This window comes from Ananas comosus, linkage group 10 (assembly GCF_001540865.1).
Source record: "Ananas comosus cultivar F153 linkage group 10, ASM154086v1, whole genome shotgun sequence".
NCBI classification, from domain to species: Eukaryota; Viridiplantae; Streptophyta; class Magnoliopsida; order Poales; family Bromeliaceae; genus Ananas; species Ananas comosus.
Window position 1 is genome coordinate 1,151,585 of NC_033630.1, and position 21,709 is coordinate 1,173,293.

Sequence of the window (21,709 nt, forward strand, 5' to 3'; positions counted from 1 at the left end):
ATATATGAAACAATATTGTATGAACACAGAGTCTTCTACACTGAATTACAAAGTCTTACGGTGTGTTTGGTTCGAAGTCGGAATCGGTATCGAAATCGGAATGAGGATAAGTTAGAAACGAAATTGAAATAATTCATTACCTCATATTGTTTGATTTGTCATCCGAATCAGAATCGGTATGAATCATTCTCATTGTCGGTATTTGGTTCATATAGATATCATAAATATAATCAAATTAATATGCAAATTTTATCTTTATAATATATTAGTTTAAATTCAAACTGAATTAAATATTAAAAATTTACGTCAAAATTTTAAAACAATGTTAAAATTTCAAATATACTTTTTAAAAAAATTAAAATTTGAAATTGAATGGATAATTAAAAATATAAAACTAAATTTCAATTTATTCAAATTCAAACTTAAAATTATAATTCAAATTTCAATTTGAATCCATAAATTTAATTTAAAATTTAAAATAAAATTTGAATAAAACTTTAGATTTTAAATTAAATTCAAATTCAAATTTATCGATTAGATTCAAAATACTTGATTGAATTTTAATTTTTAATTTAAGTTCAAATTAAAATTTAAATGTATAAATATAATTTTTAAACTTAAACTTATATTTTAATTAAAAAATAAATTAAAAAAAATTAAATTTAATCAGAACAAATCAATTCCGACCGGATTCAATTGATTTGAAATCAGAATCAGAATGAAAATTCCGCGTATCGGACATCGACAAACAAATTTGTCTATTCGGCTTCCTATTCCAGGGGCAAACCAATTACTAGTCAATAACTACTATTCATTAGATTAACAAAATTAATATTTGTAATTTGTACAGCAGACACTTTTTCGGGTACATTCTAGGGTACCCGTAGCAATAGCGAAACATCTTTTCCCCACTAACAAGTAGCTGGTGGGTCCCGCAACGAAGTACGATATGTCATACGTAAGAATCTAATATTTTCCAGAGTAGAAACTCTCAAGTCCCAAGCAAAAAAAAAAAAAAAAACAGAAGAGCGCTACTCTCCTGTTTAAGCTCTCCACCACTCGAAAAAGGCGAACTCTGAAGAAGTGTTTCCTCCCTATTCCCCCCCTCAAAAACCCTCGCTTTCTCCTCCCCAAAACCCTAATCTCTCGATCTCCATTATCCATGGCGTCTGCATCACCTACAAACCCGTTGAAGAGGCCTCCGGAGTCTCCGCCCGAGGAGGGGTCGGATTCCGCGGCGGCGACGAAGAAGAAGCCGAAGCGAGAGCTCCAACAATTCGAACCGAGAAGGTTTTTTCTATTCTTTCCCTCGATGTTCTCTTGTTTTTCTTCGGATTTTCCCCGACATTCTCCAATTGGGAAGCGATCGCTCTGGTTTTTGATTTGGGGTTTTGGGTGGTGGGGGTTTTTGGCGGATCAGCTACCAGGTAGCGGTTTTCGAGGTGGCGATGCGGCAAAACACGATCGCCATGCTGGACACGGGTTCGGGGAAGACGATGATCGCGGTGATGCTCATGAAGCAGATCGCCAAGGAGATCAGGACGAGCGGCGGAGATCGTAGTAGGAGGCTCATCGTGTTCCTCGCTCCCACCGTGCATCTCGTCATCCAGGTTCAGTGTTTTAGCTTAGATCAAAGGCCTCTTACGTTGAGGTGCTTGTTTAGTTACGATTCTACTCTCTCCGTGTGTAGCAATATGAGGTGATAAAGATTCACACTGATCTCGGAGTCGAGAACTACCACGGTGCGAAGGGAGCTGACTCGTGGACGGCGGAGTTTTGGCAGCAACAACTCTCAACATACCAAGTAACTCATCAATGCCATTGTAGAACGGTTTAAAAAATGTACAATGTAGCTAAGGGATCTACCCTGTGTTCCTGATTGGGTTTTGAGGTGTCCTAATAATGCTGTGACATTCATATTTAAGCATGTTTTGTTTGGTCTTTTGGTATCCTGTCGTGACTGTGCTATTCTACATTATATTGAAAAAAAAAAAAGAATGTTTGTGTTCTTTTTTCCCATAGGTATAATCATTAGTTGTGGAGAGATTTTTATGTTCCCCTGTACTTGCTAGTATAAGTTAGTAGAAAATCACTCATGCCTTACATGATGTTCTAGCTTGGTCGTCTAGAACTATAGTCAGGATGCGTTTACATGTAAGTTTGGAGCCATCAGCGCCTTCGGCATGGTGAGAAAAGTCTTGTATTTAAATGGTGCTATTTCCTTTTTAAAAGAAGTGAACCAGTTGTATGGTGATACATAATGTGATCATACATAACTGCTCGTTATTGTACATCATTCTTCATTTTTTCATAACATGCCAATGGAATTTATATTGCAGGTCATGGTTATGACACCCCAAATACTGTTAGATGCTTTGAGGAAAGCTTTCTTAATGCTGGATGATATACGTCTTATGATACTTGATGAGTGCCATCGTGCCACTGGCAATCATCCTTATACGAGGATAATGAGGGTATTGAAAAATGATTCTTCGTAATTTGCAATTTTCTCTTTTGTTTGAACGTTTTCAGATATATCCTCATACTTTTCTTGAATAGGAATTTTATCACAAGTCTGAAGTACGGCCAAATGTTTTCGGAATGACTGCATCACCAGTTATAAGGAAAGGTAAGTACGTAAAAAATATCAGTTATTTCTAGTTTAGTCTATATTCTCTTGCTTCATAGCTCCAGAGTTTTATTGTGTCTGTAATGCAATTATTCTATCAACTATCAGTTCGACACCTAATGAATTGCGTCTATGTTCCCTTGATTTTCATGCAATTCTCCTTTTTATGCATCATGTACTCTTTTGACCTGTTGAAATTGATGCCAAGTAGCTGGATTTATTGTCCTTGGTTAAAATTGCTGATGCATTCCAAGCCTTCCTTTTTTCACATCCTCGTGACAGGTGTCTCATCAGTTATAGACTGTGAAGATCAACTTTCTGAACTCGAAAACCTCCTGGATGCTAAGGTATAACGGTATCCTTCATGTTCTTGGTTCTATCTTTAGAATTTTCTGCTCTTTCATAACATTTGATTCTCCATTAAATAGATTCTTCTATTGCCTAGTTTTTGGTTTGGTCATGACACCTTTATTAATTAACAGTGTGTGTCCCCTGCTTTATAATAGTTGTGGATAGTGATGGCGCTATTAATTAACAGTGTGTCCCCCCTGCCTTGTAATAGTTGTGGATAATGATGATGATGCTATTAGTCACCTGCATATGGTTTTACATTTTGCTTTCCTAATACCAGTATAATGTCACTTACATCCCCTTGCTTTATTCTCTCTTTGCAGATCTATACGGTAGCAGATAGAAGCGAGATAGAGTATTTTGTTCCTTCAGCAAAAGAAGTCAATCGATATTATGACCCAAAGCTGGCTTTATATGACGATTTAAAAGAACAATTGGGAGAATTGCTATCTAAGGTCTTTCATATCTCCTTTACCATTTGCTCTAATATATTATCTATAATTTATTTTTTCTTTTATTTTTCCTTTCTGACATGAAAGTTTTTTCTTGTGGTGTCTTGTTTATGCAGTATGATAATTCACTAGCCCAGTTGCAGAATTCACCATCTTATCAGTATAAAGATGCCGATGAAATAATCAAAGCATCTAGAAAGCGTCTGTCTAATAATCATGCAAAGATCTGCCATTGCCTTGATGATGTTGGTCTTATTTGTGCTATTGAGGTATACTGTGCTACCTATATCAGGTTGCCCTGTCATATGGTTTTTCTACTATATTCTTATAAACTTATCCTTTTTTCTCATTTTCCTGTTGTAGGCTACGAAAATCTGTACAGAAACCCTTCATCTACCTTATACTCCAGATAGTTGCAATCTTTCTTTGGAGAATTTGCAGCACCATAAAGATTTCCTCAAGGAAGTTTTGCATACAATTGAAGAGAACTTGCATGATGGTATTGTGGTTGATTATGTGTTTCATGGGTCAAATTTATTAAGCTTTCTAATAGATTATCTTTACCAATCAATTCAGTCCGTGTCACTAAGGTGTGTGGTGATCTTCAAAAATGTAATGTTCGAAGTCAGCATATTCAATTGATTGCAGAGACAACTTAATAAAATGTATAGAGGGATCAAGAGCTGAATAATGTATAGAGGGATTTCTATAAGAACCCGAGTGCCTTTGGTATAGCAAAACTTTCAATTTCTTGCATGTTAGATTTATTGTAAAATAATTGTAGAATAATTTGATTTTCCTGGATATGCTTTTATAATATATATTTATTTTTTTCCTCATATCAACAGTTGGCATGCTTTGAGTACCAGCCAGCTGTTTAACTCATCATGTCCGTCATATGTATAACAGCACTGTATTGATGATGCGATGGCCATAGCTTTATAAATTATAATAATGGGTTGAATTTCTATCAATATGTTTATATCTTTTGTCATTTTTTAGGTTATGAAACGCTTCTAAATTCTGAAGGTGGCTGTTTAGAAGCAACAAAATTGGGCTATGTATCTTCGAAGCTTTATGAACTTATTCAAATCTTTCAATCATTTGGGTAAAAGACTTTCCCTTTTAAACTTCATTTATCTATGGGTTAACTACAAATGTGGTCCCTGAAGTTTGACCTCAATTTCAATTTAATCCTCTATTTCAATTACAACAAGCTAGGCCTTGATGTTTGTTATGCATGGCAATTTAGCCCTTTTGTGCATCTTCTGTCTGTAAAAGGTGCCGCATAAGCAACATCACTAGAGTTTGATTAGTCAAAATAGAAACTCTGAGGACTAAATAGAAATTTGGGTCAAACTTGAAGGACTGCATTGTTAAAATTGAAAGTTTGATGATGAAACCAAATGGGAGTCAAACTTCATCGACTAATTTGTTTTAACAGCACTCTCGAGGACGATATTTAAATCAGATCATACTTTAGGGGCTAACTTGCAGTTAATCCTTTATTTTTTTTGGGCACCTCACAACTTCTTGTTAATAGTTTAACTCTGTTGACAGCGTGCCCAGACAAGTGCTTTGTCTCATATTTGTGGAGCGAATCATCACTGCTAGAGTGGTAGAGCGGCTGATAAGGAAAATATGTTATTTATCACATTTCATTGTTTCTTACCTTACTGGAGGGAGTTCTTCGGTAGATGCTTTGACCCCTAAAGTGCAAAAGGAGACTTTAGATTCATTTCGATCTGGAAAGGTATTGCATATTAGTCAACCGTAGGCAAAAAGCAATTAATTTTTAATTCCTCACAAGAATTTTTTTTTTTTTTTTTTAGGTTAACTTACTGTTTACGACTGATGTGGCTGAAGAAGGCATTGACGTCCCGCAGTGCTCATTTGTGATAAGGTTTGACTTACCGAAAACAGTTCGTAGTTATGTTCAGTCTCATGGGCGAGCACGGCAGTCTGCTTCTCAATATATAATCATGCTTGAGCGGTATAATAGCTGCTTCTTCTCATCATTATCCACCCAGATCTTTTTTCTTTGGATTTTTTCATGTACAACCTTGCAAATAAAGGCATTTGCAAGTATTTGAGATATCCTTTATGTTTGCAGGGGTATATATATGCAAAAGACCATTTCTTTTGTGCATGCAATAATTTCAAACTTGGATGTAATTGTTGTGGGACACTCATGCTCTATTCGATAACGGGCATGGTTCATGACCTGACACTCGTTATGTGCTTTTCAGTTTTCTTCTTGTCAGTTATAGATATGCACACGCCTAAGTATTTTGACCCTTTCGTTTCAAATTCATATAACTGCATAAAGCACTAGAATATTTTGCAGTTTGTTTCTTATATTCCTTTTTGTTACTTTACTCTCTTAATTATGTACGTACTTAACAGGGGAAATGTTATGCAAAGAGATCTACTATTTGATATTATGAGGAGTAAACATTCTATGACAGACACAACTTTACATAGAGACCCCGATGCCTACTCATTTAAATTACCCGGTGATGAAGAAACATATGATTATTACATTGACTCAACTGGTGCAAGAGTAACTGTTGATTCCAGTGTCAGCCTCATCTATAAATACTGCGAAAGGCTCCCTAGAGATAAGTATGATATGTTTCTTACTCGATAGCGCAAAATGTTTGCAATCTTATTTGAAAGATGCTTTTACACATACCGCTACAAAATCATATATTTGCATATATTCCCCTATAAAATCTGAATTTCAATATATGCCCCAAAAATACTTACAAAAAATGCCCCTGCTCAAAGTAATTGTTTACGTTCAAAATTAACTTCCCCCATCAATTGGATGATGCTCCAACTTATAGTAAGGGTATTTTTGTGAGAAACTACACTTTCAAGGGCCATATATTGAAATTTAAAGTTTACTGGGGGATATGTATAATAAATGATCTTGTGAGGGTATATATATGTAAACAAAGATATTTTTGATGTTCTTATTATCTAATGATTGTCATTTTATTACAGATACTACACTCCAAGACCAATTTTCCAATTCACTCAGTATGGTGGTTCCTATGAGTGCACATTAACATTACCTCCTAATGCTGTTTTCCAAACATTGGTTGGCCCTGTCAGTAGAAATTCCCACAAAGCAAAGCAACTTGCATGCCTTGATGCTTGCAAAAAGCTGCATAAGATGGGAGCACTTGATGATTATCTCACGCCTCGTATTGAAGAAATTTTGGAACATGAGAATGATAAAAAAACAAAAAAGACAGCTGATGGTGCAGGTAAAATTTGTTGCTTTGTTCGAATCGCAAATTACAGGCATGTTGTTATGAGATATATACATACACAATCCTGCAAAATCTTAATTTTCCACTTATGCCCATAAAAAGCGTATTTCATTCCATAAATGCCCTTACTTAGAAGATCCCTCTTTAAAAAACTTTATCCAATACAAAAACTGACTTCCCCTTCTGAATTTGATGACTCTGCAACTTGTGATAAGGGCATTTTTGTAAGTAACTGCACTTTTGAGGGGATATGAATTTTCTGATTTTATTGAGGTATATTCATTAATAGAAGATTTTTGTAAAAGCACTATTATTGTTAACAAGCAATCTTTCCCAAACATGCTTCTGCAGGAACAACGAAGAGAAAGGAGTTGCATGGGACAACCACTATTTCTGCTATGTCAGGAACTTGGGCCCACCAGAAGGCTGGCGTGACATTACAGGGTTATAAGCTAGAATTCCAGTGTGATAAAGTTGGCCAGAATTACTCGAACTTTGTTCTATTAATTGATGCAACACTCGATGAAGATGTTGCTTCTCTAGAACTGAATCTTTACTTGCTTGACAAGATGGCTAAGGCGACTGTTTCTCGATGCGGGCCAATCGAGTTGGGTATGGAGCAGGTCTCTATCACCAGTTGGAAATTGTTTTGAACTTTTTTCCTTGCTTTTTAATGTTGTATAATAAAACATCTCAACTATTTCCCTTTTTTTTCCTTTTCCTCTCAGGTGGAGCAAGCGAAACTGTTCCAGGAACTTTTCTTTAACGGATTATTTGGCAAATTGTTCATGGGATCAAAATTATCCGGGGTTCCCAGACAATTCTTGCTAAAAGAAGATGATACTTTGCTGTGGAGCACTTTAAACATGTATTTACTTTTGCCCCTGAAACCTTCAAGTGTTCAAGATCATGGTGGTGTAAGCATCAACTGGGAAGGAATTAATGAAAGCGCTTCACTCGTTAGGCTTATGAGAAATATTCACTCGCCAACAGCTAAAAATAACTTACTTGACGGGTCAAGCAATAATAGCACCAACGAAGAAGAAGATATTATTCACTTAGCTAACAAGTCTGAAGTGCGTCAGAATGTTAAGAATATTGTAGTTTTGGCTATCCATACAGGGAAGATATATTCTGTTCTTGAAGTCAGTACAGATTTATCAGCTGATAGTCCATTTGATGGGGCTTCTGACAATCCAGCATCAGCATACAAGACATTCTCAGAGTACTTTAACAAGAAGTATGTGAGCATAATTTTTGTGACCTTGCTTGTTTTGAAGAATATGCACTAATATTCCTTTGATTGTCCTGAACTTGTTTACTATACAGGTATGGCATTGTGTTAAAGCATTCTACGCAACCTTTACTGTTATTGAAGCATAGCCATAACCCACATAACCTTCTATCTTCAAAATCCAAGGATGAAGGTTTGTGATTCTTCTTTTAGATGTTTTAAGAGCTAAATCTGATTAAATGATGCTCCACTGATGATTCAGCCTTGTAGCATTTCATTCTGCTCTACAGAGTCTGGACTTCAAAATTTGATGCCTCATCAATTTTGAGTCTAAAATTGTGGTTTCTTGAAATGAATCTTAATAGTAGTTCCAGGTTTAGTTATATTAAAAGTAAGATCGACTATATTGACCATATTTTGCATACGATGTTCATGTTATATTTTTCTCTTGTATTTTGTTTCTTTCTTGAAGGTGACGCAGTTGCGGCAAAAACACACAATGGCAGCATACCCGTAAGAAAACCACAGAATCATGTTCACATGCCTCCAGAGCTTCTAGTTCACATCAATATACCTTTGGATGTTTTGAAATCTTTTTACCTGTTGCCTTCTTTAATGCACCGAATGGAATCTCTAATGTTAGCCAGCCAACTTAGAAGGGAAGTTGCATTTAATCCAAGCAATTCTTGCATACCAAGTTCTCTGGTATGATACATGTCTCTCAAAGTAGCCCATGTGTTCTTGTGCAATATATGTGTTGTCACCTTATGATGAGATCTTTATTTGCTTAGATTTTGGAAGCAATTACGACGATGAGATGCTGCGAGGACTTCTCTTTGGAGCGTTTAGAACTATTAGGGGACTCTGTACTAAAATATGCAGTGACCTGCCATCTCTTTTTAAAATTTCCTGAGAAGAACGAGGGGCAGCTATCTTCCCGAAGGACCCAAATTATCTGCAATGCCACGCTTCATAGGCTGGGTATGAAACGCAACATACAAGTATGTTATCCATTTCCAGATATTCTATTGTTTAACAGAAAATGAACCTTATTGATTTTCGCCAATTATTTTCTAAACCTTGTAATCCTACCTTAGAAAGATCGTTAAAGAAATTGGAAAGCAGAAAGAATCAAGGATAATTTTATAGCGGATGTAATGCCGAGTATTTTGGTTTCGTAATAAGCTTGGACTATCCCAGAGTTTGCAAGCTGTCTGTCTTCAGTTTTCTTTAGTGATGCATTAGTTCTTAGTAAGTTGAATGTCATCGAATCTGAAATTTGCATAGATGTTGCTAGCATAATATATCCTTCTTGTTTTGTTTTTGTTTTAAGTTTATATAAACTATCTAGCCATAAAAAGAATGCCGCTTGTAAACATCTGGGAGATCTTAAGGTCTGAATGACACGCACGCTTGTTAATGATTGATTTCTTTCACAAACAGGAAGAATTTTGTTATTATTGACCGAAATTTGACCATTCACTTATTTTCGCTGTGACTCTATTAGCGAAAAATAAAATATGTATAAGATAGAATATTTTTGACAGAGAATGAGCTTTGTTTTATAAGAAAAGCCTAATGCTCTGCATAACATAGGTATATGGTCCTAGACTGAAACATTTAATGTTTACCATATCAAGGTAGTGCTGATTTTTCTGTATTATTAACCTTCTGCTGTAACTAATTGGCTTGCTTTTTAACAGGGTTACATTCGTGATTCTCCATTTGATCCCCGCCGTTGGCTTGCTCCTGGACAAATTTCAATACGCCCTGTTCCCTGTAAGTGTCCTGTGGAAGATTCCGGTTTCTCAAAGAAGGGCATTTATGTCAATGATGACAATAAGTCTATTGTAATCGGGAAGTCTTGCGACAAAGGGCACAGGTGGATCTGCTCTAAAACAATTTCCGATTGTGTTGAGGCTCTGATTGGAGCATATTACGTTGGGGGTGGACTAAGTGCGGCAATTGCAATTTTACAATGGTTTGGAATTGATTGTGAATTCGAGCATGAACTTATTGTTGAGGCCACGAGGACCGCATCTATATGGGGTTACCTTCCTAAAATTGATGAGATTGAAATACTTGAAGCAAAACTGGGGTACAGGTTTGATGTTAAAGGTCTTTTGTTGGAGGCAATAACACATGCATCTCGACAAGAGTTAGGAGCTTGGTACTGCTATCAGGTAGTGGCGTCTTGTTTTTGTTTTATTCTTAGAATTTTTGCATGTATATCCTTGAAAATACACATCTTGGCATGTATACCACTCTAAAGTGGGTTCCCTTGAAAGTATATCTTACTTTGTATATGTTGTTCTGTGAGCATGGTGTTAACTTGAGCAGAACTAAAAAGCCCCAGGTAACCTTAGTGAACTGGTGGATATGATGGAAATTGTCCTCATTTGCAGCAACTTTCCTAGAAAAAGATTAGAAATAGACTGCTAGGTGCCGGAGGTTATCAGAGTAGTGGTGCAGATGAATTTAGAGTTATAATGGTCATTTTGTCCTTGAGTTTCTAAGATTCTGCGATGGAGCAGAAGTGACATATAATGCTAAAATGAGCGTTTCTATTGGTATAAGCACAAAATTTTGAAGCGTACAGATATTTATATTTATGGGTTATATATGCAAAAAGTTCCTTTATTCTTTTGTACTAGTACTAACAATTTCTAACGTTTTTGCTGTACGTTCTTTACCCTCCGCTGAAAATTGCTTCACAACAATAACTTAATATTGCAGAGGCTTGAGTTTCTGGGTGATGCAGTGCTGGACATACTCATTACTTGGCACCTCTTTAAGAACCATGAAGATGTAGACCCTGGGGAGCTGACAGACCTACGATCGGCATCTGTAAACAATGAGAATTTTGCGCAAGTTGCAGTCAAGCATAAGCTTCAGCATCATCTGCAACATGGTTCAGGATTGCTGTTAGAGCAGATAACAGAGTATGTAAAAGGACTAGAAGATTCTAATGAGGAGAACTACTCCTTAATGTTGAAAGGTCTATCTAAAGGGCCTAAAGTAAGTTTCTACAGTCCATTTGTCACGAATTATAGATATTTACATATGTACCACCTTCAAAAATTATATATATGGAGAGAGAGAGAGTTGAGCTAGGATATGTCTAAAAGTATCTACTGTTCACTTCTAACTTTCTAGCCCTTGGATCCATAATAGTACCACCACCAAATAGTAAACATTAGGCATCCAAGGGCTAAAAAGTTGGTAGACAAGCGAATAGTAAATACTTTTAGAAGTATTCCAGCTCAATACTTAGAGAGAGAGAGGGAGAGAGATTCCATCTTGGGTGCTTCTACAAGCGCATGAATAGTGCCTATTATGAACTTTTTAGCCCTTGGATCCATAATTGTACCACCACCAAATAGTTAACTTTTTCTTATAGAAAACCAAGTTTCCCTCCGTTAGTTGGATGACTAACGAACTTATGGTAAGTGATTCTTTAATTTAAATGAAACTACATTTTTTGTTGGGCTCATCTGAAATATCAGATTTTACAGAAAAACGTGTGTAAATATGTGCTTTTGCAGTGATAGATGGAAAATTCCCAAATAGTGATAATATAACTGCCAAAAGATTTTCGAGTTCTCAGAGAAAAAAAATTGAAATGCAAATGGCCCATAGTTTGTTTGTTATATGCTGCCGCTCATTGCGTTGTTCTGTATTTTGCAGGTACTTGGAGACATTGTAGAAAGTATAGCAGGTGCAATACTGATAGACACAAAGCTCGATCTGAATAAAGTGTGGGAGATTTTCAAACAATTGCTTTCGCCCATTGTAACACCTGAGAATCTTGAGCTGGCTCCTTATCGCGAGCTTACTGAGTTGTGCAGCCACCATGGGTATTTTTTAAAGGTATCTTGCATGAATGAGAGAGATGTAGTAGTTGCTATTCTTGAGGTTCAATTAAAGGATGTCCTATTAATAAGGCAAGGCCGTGAAAGGAGTAAAAAGGATGCAAAAGGTCAAGCAGCTTTCTTATTATTGAAGGACCTGGAGGTTAGTTCTTGCATCTTTTGTCGCTTGTCTACTTCTTTTAGCTGCTTCTTTGTAAATTAGTTTATTGTCATAATTCACCTCTCCTACAATGTCTTAATCACTTGGCATGTATACACAACAAGCAGTTTTTTTGTTGTTCATTATTATTAGAAGCCTTTTGAAGCTATCAGTTATACTGGCGCTTTTTTCATTTGTAGTTAAATATCTTGATTTGTTAAGATCAGAAGGTTTTTTTTCTTTGCAGGAAAGAGGACTATACCACTCTAGGTATGCATCCAAAAGGCAATCTGAAGAAAATGATGTCGAGATAAAAAATACTGAAGATTCTCATGACATCACTATGGATAAGGACAAGCCAACACAACCAAGGGAGAAAGAGTTGACTGATTCAGGAAACAATAGGGGTGATTCTGTCCTAAGCGCACCTGGTATCTCTGGTTTTTTTCTTAGAATTAGTAACGGTTTATAGAAAACTTAGTATATCTATGTGGAAGATACTTAGCATAGAATGCAGGATTTTAATCTTTTGGAGATTAACTTTAAAACCGCATGAATGGAATGCTAGCAACAAAGATGAAGTTCCTTTAAGAATAGTTTTTTTGCAGCAAGTGTCAAATTGTTGGCCACATCTTCAATTATTGTTCCACTCATATTTCTTCTCCTTAAAACTAAAAAAAATGTTAGCAGATTGCAAAACCTCTGCACAAGCATGAAAATTCTGCAACCAATCCAGGATAAGCTTTGTTTGAACAAAGTGCAGCTATCACATTGTTTAACTGATGGCGCACCCTGTATTTCCTGGTTGGGTTACTCACCATAAAAATAATTTTTCTCGAGTTAACTTGTTTGCCTTTTCTTGCAGCACATTTGACTGTCAAAATGCAGAAAGGAGGGCCTCGAACTGCACTGTATGAGCTCTGTAAAAGATTGCAGTGGCCGATGCCTAGCTTTGAGTCAAATGCGGAGAAGTTGAGGTACTGTAGAAAATCCTAGTGGCACTGGATATACTCTTTTTTTTTCTTTTCTTTTTAAAGTATGGGACTGGATATACTTACATTACTTTTGCTATGGTACATAGTGAAGCCTTTTAAGTAGAAACATGTACATGCATCATAAATCTTGCCACCATGTGAAAACCCCATTTCCTTACAAAGCTTGAGCTCATAGACAACCATGTCCTTTGTATTTTATTCTAAACACTCCATGCACTTAAGATTTCTTGATAGGTCGAATAATTTATATTTGTATTAAATGGGCAGAGACTGTTTGTTTTGTCAAAAAAATTGCTTGATAGGCCTAGTTGGATCTGAACTTTGGGCCTTATTGGTAAATTGACTTATATATATATATATATATATATATATATATATATATATATATATATATATATATATATATATTTTGGAATTTTTTTGTTGGTCAACAGAAAATTACTAAGTACTAGTGATAGTAACTTTAATAGTGCCTTTTCTTTGTTTCTAATTTAGAAAACTAGATGAGCTAGCCAACCAAAATAATATAAATAGAAAAGTTCATGCCTAGGTGCCTTCATTCTCAAAGAGTAGAATTTGGAAACAAAACAATGCTAAATGCAGCAGTTGAATCAAATTTTCTTCTTTTGATTCTACATAACAGATTTTATTACTGACAATAGCACAGAATTTAGGTTTAGAATAAGGCCTTTGCTTTCATTCCGTAATCGTCATTCTCTAATCTTCTTTCTTTCGGTGCTCTCTCTCTCTCTCTCTCTCTCTCTCTCTCTTTTATTTTTTGGGATTTGGAAAGCAGCGAGGATATAGTTTGCCCTGGTTTGAGGGGCGGAGTAGGACCTCAAATCTTCGTCTCAAACATCACACTGCATCTACCGAATTGTGCGGTCATCAACCTCACGGGAGAACGGCGCCCTGATAAAAAGAGTTCGCAGGATTCGGCGGCATTAGTCATGCTCTATGAGCTCGAGAGACGGGGCAAATGCCTCATTAAGGAAATATAAGGGGTTGACAGATCTGCATGCATATATATGCTGTGGATATACTAATTGGCAGGGTGATATTTCTTTCCTTTTCATCCTCATCGTTGTGAAGTATCCTACGCCGAAAGAGTGTTCTGATGATTCTGGGCCCTTTCATTTGTTCCGATCGGTGTAGCCAAGTGCTCGATGATGTTATGCCCTTTGATCTATTTCCATTCTTGTAATTATCCACCATAGCTTCCAAAGATTATTCCAATGGAGATGGTCCTCACCTTGTATCATATAACATGAGAAGAGCATTTATTTACCATTTTCTAGGGAGAATGTTTTAACCTTTTCCATTAGCTGCTGCGTACCTATGGAAGAGCACTCGTTCTGCTTAAATATATGTCCTATCGAAGTTAAATGTAGCCTTATTTCTTTATAAACTATGCATATTCTCTTTCTCTGTAACATGCCTAGAGATACTGCTATAATGATGTAGCTGGTATTTTTACCAGAACTTTGTCAAATGTGCGTTACGTGTAGCCAAGTTCAACGTATGTTCTGTGGATTTAAAAATTCTGGTGGTATTGATGCCTAATTCCAATTGCTTTTTTCATACAAGAAAAAAAATGGTAAAATGCATGAACATTCCTTGTACTATTCAAATATTTCGTTTTTGTGGAATACCTTATCCTTTAAATTTAATACACGGTGGCATATTTTTGTTTTGTCTAATTGCGTCCGAGAACAAAATCTAATTTTCTATTGAATGTTTTGCCTCTTCCTATAACTTGGCTTATTTCTTAAAAAAAATATTATTTCAAGAAGTGTTTAAAAAGTCAATGTATTTTTTAAGTTATTTTTTCCCCGTCAAGGGTAAAAATGCAGCGTATGTTGAAGTTAGGGAAATAAGATGTGTTTATAAATGCATTATTCATCTTCTTAGAGGGTGTTTGGTTCTCTACAAAAAAAAACTGCGAAAAACTCTTTTTTGAAATTTTTTTTTATATTTATGGAAAACAGCTTTTATATAACTCTTATTTTTCAGAAAAAAATGTTGGAGAACGTAAATAGATTTTTTAATAAAATCTGAAAAAAAAAATCAAAAAAACTATTTTCTGAAAATTAAGAGTTATATAAAAGCTGTTTTCCATAAATATAAAAAAAAATTTCAAAAAAGAGTTTTTTTTTTTTTTTTTTTTTGGGAAACCAACCAGCCTCTTATTAGACCAATCAAAGTTCAAAATAGCCCAATAATCTGACGGTCTAAAAAATATCAAATAGTAAAGTACAAGTCGGGATCGTCGTGTTGCTGTAAGTTGATTGATCTAAGCTTTGCACGATTCTCAGGTGCTTGCTGAGTTAGTTGTTTGTACGTGGAAAGTACTACCCCTATAAAGTTCTTGAGAATTTGTTCCTGCTAAACTAGTCACCTGAAATATTTTAAAAAAATTATTTTGCCGAGTCATCTTTTGACTAAAATAATCAAAACTCAGACATATATTATTTAATTTGTGCCGTATTATCTTCTCAGATAATACGTCGATAATGATTGTGAGGATCCACAAGAAAATTTAGAATTAAATCTTCACTCTGTTACCTCTTTCATTGAATGTCTCTTTTCTAATAATATATATAAGATAAAAATATACAAAATCTATTTAAACTATAGATCATTTGAATATGGCTATCTAATCTTTCAAAATTTTGAGTTTACTTTACTACCTAACCTTTCAATTTGTTTGATTTTACACGTTGACTTCATTTATCTGTACGCATTTATGTAGTTTATTTTATATAGTTTTTATAACTATAAATTTATTAAATTAAGCAATTGTCTTAAATTTTAAAGTCAAAGTGCGGCTGCGTAACTAAAATCAAATAAATCAAAAGATTGGATAGCAAAATTAAAATTTTAAAAGATTGAATAGCCAAATTCAAATGACCTGTGGTCCATATAAGATTCATGTTTTCACCTATATATTATTCATATAATTTTCATCATGTAATTAAGGGAGCATATATATTTGGTAGACCCTCCATGAAGGCCTCTTTGATTCACAGTTCACTGAATCCACAAATAACTCGGTGGACTTGTTTTCTCCGGAATCGTATGACCTCATAACTTTGGCACACTTTTGACCCCATTTTGACTCTACTTTTACTACCATAAATTTCAACAAACGCGGTGCTTATAAATAATTTTTATACTTAGATTTTATTCTTTGATTTTGCAAATCACAATAATCGTTTTGTAATTGAAACATTTTTTTACTAATTAAATACAGCCAAATGAGCAAATGTATAGAATATTATTATAAAACTTATTTATAAGCATATTATTATTCTTATTATTATTTATTGAATTTCCATCCAAGAATCAAATCGAAAGGCATCCTCATGCATGCCCATTCCCCACTCTACCGAGCCCAAAAAAATTCTTCGACTTTTTCCACAAAATTCCTATCAAAAGAAAAGGACAAACTTTTCCCACATTAAATACCAATAAAATATGAAAAAAAGCGGCTTCCCCTAATAGCAAAACGACAACACTTACCCTGACCATCCCCATACCTCGGCCCCGCCCTTGTTTTTCTTCTTTCTTTTGATGTAGAAGCTACATATTTTTTACTCAAAAGAGAACACGCGCATTGTTTAGTGTTGTACTCAAAACTAGAATTAGCTAAAAAAGGGAGGAACTAAGATGGAAGAGAGGCTAAGAGAGCATCATGATCACGTAACAAGTTTGTTCCTTGCTTGCCTTTTTCTTGTGAGTATTTTTTGTTGTACCTTTAATTATGTTTTCTCCTTTGAAGAATTAATTAGCATAAACAGTCCCACCAGCGCTAAGTAGCTAAATAAAAAAATATTCTATATATATACGTCACACTTGCACCACGTAATTTATATCTTTAGCCATCAAAAGTATAATAAATTTTTTTTAAAACAAAGATTACGATATGATGGATGAATCTAAGGAGTGCAATTTGAGACAAGGTTGACATGGTGCAACTGAGACATTTTTCCTACAACTCATCATTTATGCATACATGTAAGAATCATGGAGGTTTTTTTTCTTTTTCTTTTTTTAAGTAAGATGATTCTCTAGGCAACTTAATTATTAGTTGAGGATATAAATGCAGCACAATAACAATTCGCATCCCAACACAAACTGCTACTCCATAGAGTTAGAAATCAATCCAAAAACAACCTAATCTAACTTGCTCATGCAAAGTTATCCTTTAAATATTTGATATTTGTTGATTTTGTTTTCTTTTTTTAATGTAATAAATTAATGGCCCAAATGGTATAACAATTTCCTATAGATCAGCTATGTACATTCCTGATCTTGTTTAATTCAGGAGGTATTCATTCCTCTTTTTTGCGCATGCTATATCTAAGATGAGGGTATAAGTAATAGAACCTTTCTTTTTTCATGCACTAGTTTATCTTCTCCATCACTGTTTGTTTCAACCCCTTCTTTCCCTATAAAATATTTCCAGCACTTAGTATGATGAGGTAGATAAAACAATATATTATTTCAAATGGTCTTGTGATGGAGGCCGTTTTCAAGATAATATTCCTGTTCCATTTTGTGTGTGGAGAGAGAGAGAGAGAGAGAGAGAGAGAGAGAGAGAGAGAGAGGTGATTGGTTGGAGAGGGAGGTGGGCAGTTGATTTAGAATTACAAGGTGCATTGGATAGTGGGTTCATTTCTGAGAAGTTAGTTGAGAGAAGATAGGAACAATCGCTAGAGATGGTTATTATTTTAAGTTGAGAGGATCCAATCCAATGAGGGTAGCAGCTGTACATTTATTCCATTCAAAGAGGAAAAAAGAACAACAACCCATATCACCTCTCCCTCTCTCTCTCTCTCTCTCTCATCCCCTCCTCTTCCCATCTCCTGTACTATATATACCCCCCCACCCCTTCCCTTCCTCTTCATCCAAATAAACAGTAATCTACATAGAACCAGTTGGCTACTCTTCATGACATAATAATCATCATCATTAGTCATAGTCATTCTCCATCTCTCTCTCTCTCTCTCTCTGATCTCTACTGCAGAGGAAGGTGGGGTGAATGGAGGTTGACAGAAGAGAGTGAGCACACATGGTGTTTTCTTGCATGAGAAATGGAGTGCATGCTCGAAGCTATGCGTGCTCACTACTCTATCTGTCAGCCATTATCCAACCTCACTTTTGTTTCCTTTTAGAGTTTCCTTTTAGGGTTTGCTCCTTTTCATTTTTCTTTTCAAAAAAACTAGGGTTGTGTTTTGGGTTACATACATATATATATTTATATTTATGTATGGGGATTGAAGAGGGGATGAGTGAAGGTTGACAGAAGAGAGTGAGCACACATGGTGTTTTCTTGCATGAGAATTGGAAGCCATGTTTGAAGCTATGCGTGCTCACTGCTCTATCTGTCAGCCATTATCCAACCCCACTTTTGTCTCCTGTTAGCTAGGGTTTTCCTTTTTCCTTTTTTATAAAAGAAAACTAGGGTTTTACTTTTTTGGAGATATATATATTTGAGTACGGAGATTGAAGAGGGGATGAGTAGAGGTTGACAGAAGAGAGTGAGCACACATGGTGTTTTCTTGCATGAGAAATGGATGTCATGCTCGAAGCTATGCGTGCTCACTGCTCTATCTGTCAGCCACTTAACCAACCTCACTTTTTTCTTTTCCCTGTTAGATCTCTCTCTCTCTCTCTCTCTCTCTCTCTCTCTCTCTCTCTCTCTCTCTCTCTCTCTCTATATATATATATATATATATATCATTATCACTATCTTTATATCTATCTCTACCTCTCTAATATTCTTACTTAGTAGGGTTTTGTGGGTTTTAGCATGTTGGTTGACAGAAGAGAGTGAGCACACATGGTGCTTTCTTGCATGAAAAAGGACTCCATGCTTGAAGCTATGTGTGCTCACTTCTCTACCTGTCAACAATTTGCAAATCCTGCCTCTTCATTTTACTGCTGCTTGCTGTTGTTTTCTTCTTCAATTCAATAATTCTAACAAGTTTTGTGATTGTGTAGAGTGATTACCAATTTGCTTTAGATGTACTACACATGGTTGATTTTGTTTTACTTAGCTTAGTACTGGTTTGCATTTCTCATGTGTGAACTCTATATGTGTATGGTTGGCAGGTAACCTTGCTTACTACCTTAATTACCCAAGATTTTAACCTTTGTCACCTGTTAATGAGACATGCACGATTCAAGTGTAGATGAAAAGAGGATCCTAGTTGATTCATACCTTGTTCTATGCATATATTTGATTCTACTGTTATTTCTGAATTTAGACAATTGTTAGTTATTAACTTAATTCCTTTGTTCTATGCATATATTTGTTCTATGAACTTAATTTCTTTGATTTCAGAATAAAGTACTTCTAAACCATTTTAGAAAGAAAAAAAAAAATTAAGATGCATTAGATCTTCTATGTTTCTAAGCATTCACTATCAGTTACTGTCTTTTTTGCAGATGAAGTATATTCATTGGATTAAACTGAAGCAGCTTCCCTTGGGGTGATCGTTCACGCAGAATCAACAAATACTATATATGCTGAAATATTTATGTTTCACAATTAAAAAAAAAAATTTGCTTTGTTGTAACAGATGATCAGAGTGGGAAGGATATATAACAGATCTCAATGCGGTTATGAAAACCAATTGATACTCAATCTACTTTGTTGCACTTTGCAAAATCTCAAGTTGTAACATCCATATCTCAGCTTTTGTATTTGCATGGTCACAAAAGTTGTACCTTATATGAAAGAGTTAAATTACATATTTTGTCAAATGAAAGTGTGAATTACAAACATTGTACTTGCGGTTATCGAAAGGCAAATCAATATTTTGCGCTCTTATATATTTTGTTATGTGGAAGAATAAAGTTCTTAAAGTACTGTAATAGTGATATAGATGAGCGAGCGGGAGGTATATAACAAGCTATAAGCAATTTGCATATGTTTCAAGCTTTCAATTTTTCAATGCATTAGTACTTCTTATTTTCTTTTCTTTTTTTTGAGAGAGAGATAGGTATGACGCTACCGCTTCGTTTATTTCATTTAGAAATAAATTTAGCTGGAAATCTGAATCAACTAGGATTCAAACTTGGGTCTCGGATACCAACCACCAAGCCCTTTGCCACTTGCTCTAGGGACGGTCGGTAGTTACTTTTGCTAGAGTACAGGTCTAGGAAACAAATGCAAAATGCTGTTCATTTATCTTGATATTTGTGTGGATGCGCTGGAACGGGTGAGATCGATTACTCTCAGGATAAAATTACTCTCTGTAATTGCAACATTCCGTTTGTAGATCTAACTGTTGTACGCGCTCTCTTTTTTTTCTTTTTCTTTTTCTTTTTTTCCGAAGAATCAGCAGTATTTAATCTCCTAGGCCCTAATTACTGAAACTCAAATCAATATTCCACCTCTTTTCACTAATAGAGGTGGCAATGGTCAGGGAGATCCTAGATAATAAGTTTACATAGGCAATTTGAGACCACTTAATTAGACCTTTTTTTTGTGTACATCGATCATTGGAAAATTAACCAACCTTAATTACCAATCAAGCCATTATATAAGCTTTACAAACCAGAACCCAAGCCGAACCATCAAGCTATCAATCCAAACAACTAACCTCGATCCTGACTCTTCAAGCCAAACTAGACCAAACCGAATTTTTAGTATAGCTAGTTTGGTTGCTTTTAGCGACAACTTGGTTATCAATCCACAACAGGTTGAGAGTCAAAAATGGTCCTAAAGAAGTTTCACGTTGACGTCTTTCGACTCAAAACCAATATCTCGCCTTTGAAAACGGATGAGAGATGAGCCAAAACCAATCCAAACTAGATTGGGTCAGATACTAATCATCACACAATCACACTTCATGACAATTAGTGAACATATATGTATTGAAAATTAACAATTGAAACTTAATTAATACGGTTTGGACCGAATCGACAACGCCAATCTCTCAACCAAGAACTATCTTAGTCAATGAGAATATATATATAGAGTCCGGCTACTATACTCTTATGAGTATAGACCTCTTTGTACTTATAAGTTTTCGGCCGTTAGATCTAGCCCTTTGATCATTTCCACCCGTTAGATCATACTATTCAACCAACCATCCATTTAGCTCTAAGAGACCACTATCATTTTAACTGGGAACCACTATTATCCTAAGTACTGTACATTTCTTTATCCCATGTCCGAAAACTTATGAGTACAGAAGGGCCTATATATATGTATTGAACAAGAAGAACTTCAAAAGTCGACATAAATGGCTAAAATCGGCCCCCTAGCCCTGAGACAGGAGACTTTTTTTCTCACTTTTACTAGTTTAGATTCGATGCATTTGGAATCCCTGCATGTCCACTTCCTCTCCACAACAAGCAAATAATGCACCAATCTTTTTCATTAAAAAATATATATACATTCCAAAAGTTTTGGGGATAAGGGGAACCCCAAAATGGCTCTAGCACGCATGGAAAGTGTTGCAATCCTGACACTTGTCTACTCCCCAATATGCGTCCATCTTATACAGTTCTATATACGTAAGGACAAAAAAAAAGAAAAAGAAAGGAAATTAATATCATGTGCACTTTTGCACTGTGGTGACATAGAGGTGATGTAGATTCTCTCCAGGGTTTTCATTTTCTTTCATTATCTGTTTTGTAGTTGTGGTTGCTAATTAATGGTATACCATGTTATTATTTTTTTCTTTTTTTAAAAAAAATAGTATGCTTTCCTCTTCATTTATTAAGAATGAACTAAGCTA

General features: G+C 35.3%; 1 protein-coding gene across 1 annotated transcript; it reads left to right on the plus strand.

Moving 5' to 3' along the window:
- LOC109716279 (endoribonuclease Dicer homolog 3a-like) lies at window positions 1,002–14,445 on the plus strand. Its single transcript, XM_020241617.1, has 25 exons — window positions 1,002–1,290; window positions 1,421–1,610; window positions 1,691–1,804; window positions 2,340–2,474; window positions 2,560–2,629; window positions 2,912–2,976; window positions 3,304–3,435; window positions 3,549–3,701; window positions 3,796–3,931; window positions 4,435–4,540; window positions 4,993–5,185; window positions 5,265–5,425; window positions 5,839–6,057; window positions 6,442–6,707; window positions 7,065–7,336; window positions 7,442–7,953; window positions 8,043–8,140; window positions 8,420–8,652; window positions 8,739–8,948; window positions 9,651–10,130; window positions 10,684–10,965; window positions 11,635–11,961; window positions 12,206–12,389; window positions 12,824–12,935; window positions 13,750–14,445. The coding sequence occupies exons 1-25, from the start codon at window positions 1,163–1,165 to the stop codon at window positions 13,952–13,954; spliced, it is 4,983 nt and encodes a 1,660-aa protein (XP_020097206.1). The 5' UTR covers window positions 1,002–1,162; the 3' UTR covers window positions 13,955–14,445.

Bases quoted from the DNA above. Each gene is read 5' to 3' on its own strand.
- LOC109716279 (XM_020241617.1), top strand. From the start codon at position 1,163: ATGGCGTCTGCATCACCTACAAACCCGTTGAAGAGGCCTCCGGAGTCT. The intron at 5,426-5,838 runs GTATAATAGCTG...CGTACTTAACAG, and splicing joins TATATAATCATGCTTGAGCG to GGGAAATGTTATGCAAAGAG. The intron at 8,141-8,419 runs GTTTGTGATTCT...TCTTTCTTGAAG, and splicing joins TTCAAAATCCAAGGATGAAG to GTGACGCAGTTGCGGCAAAA.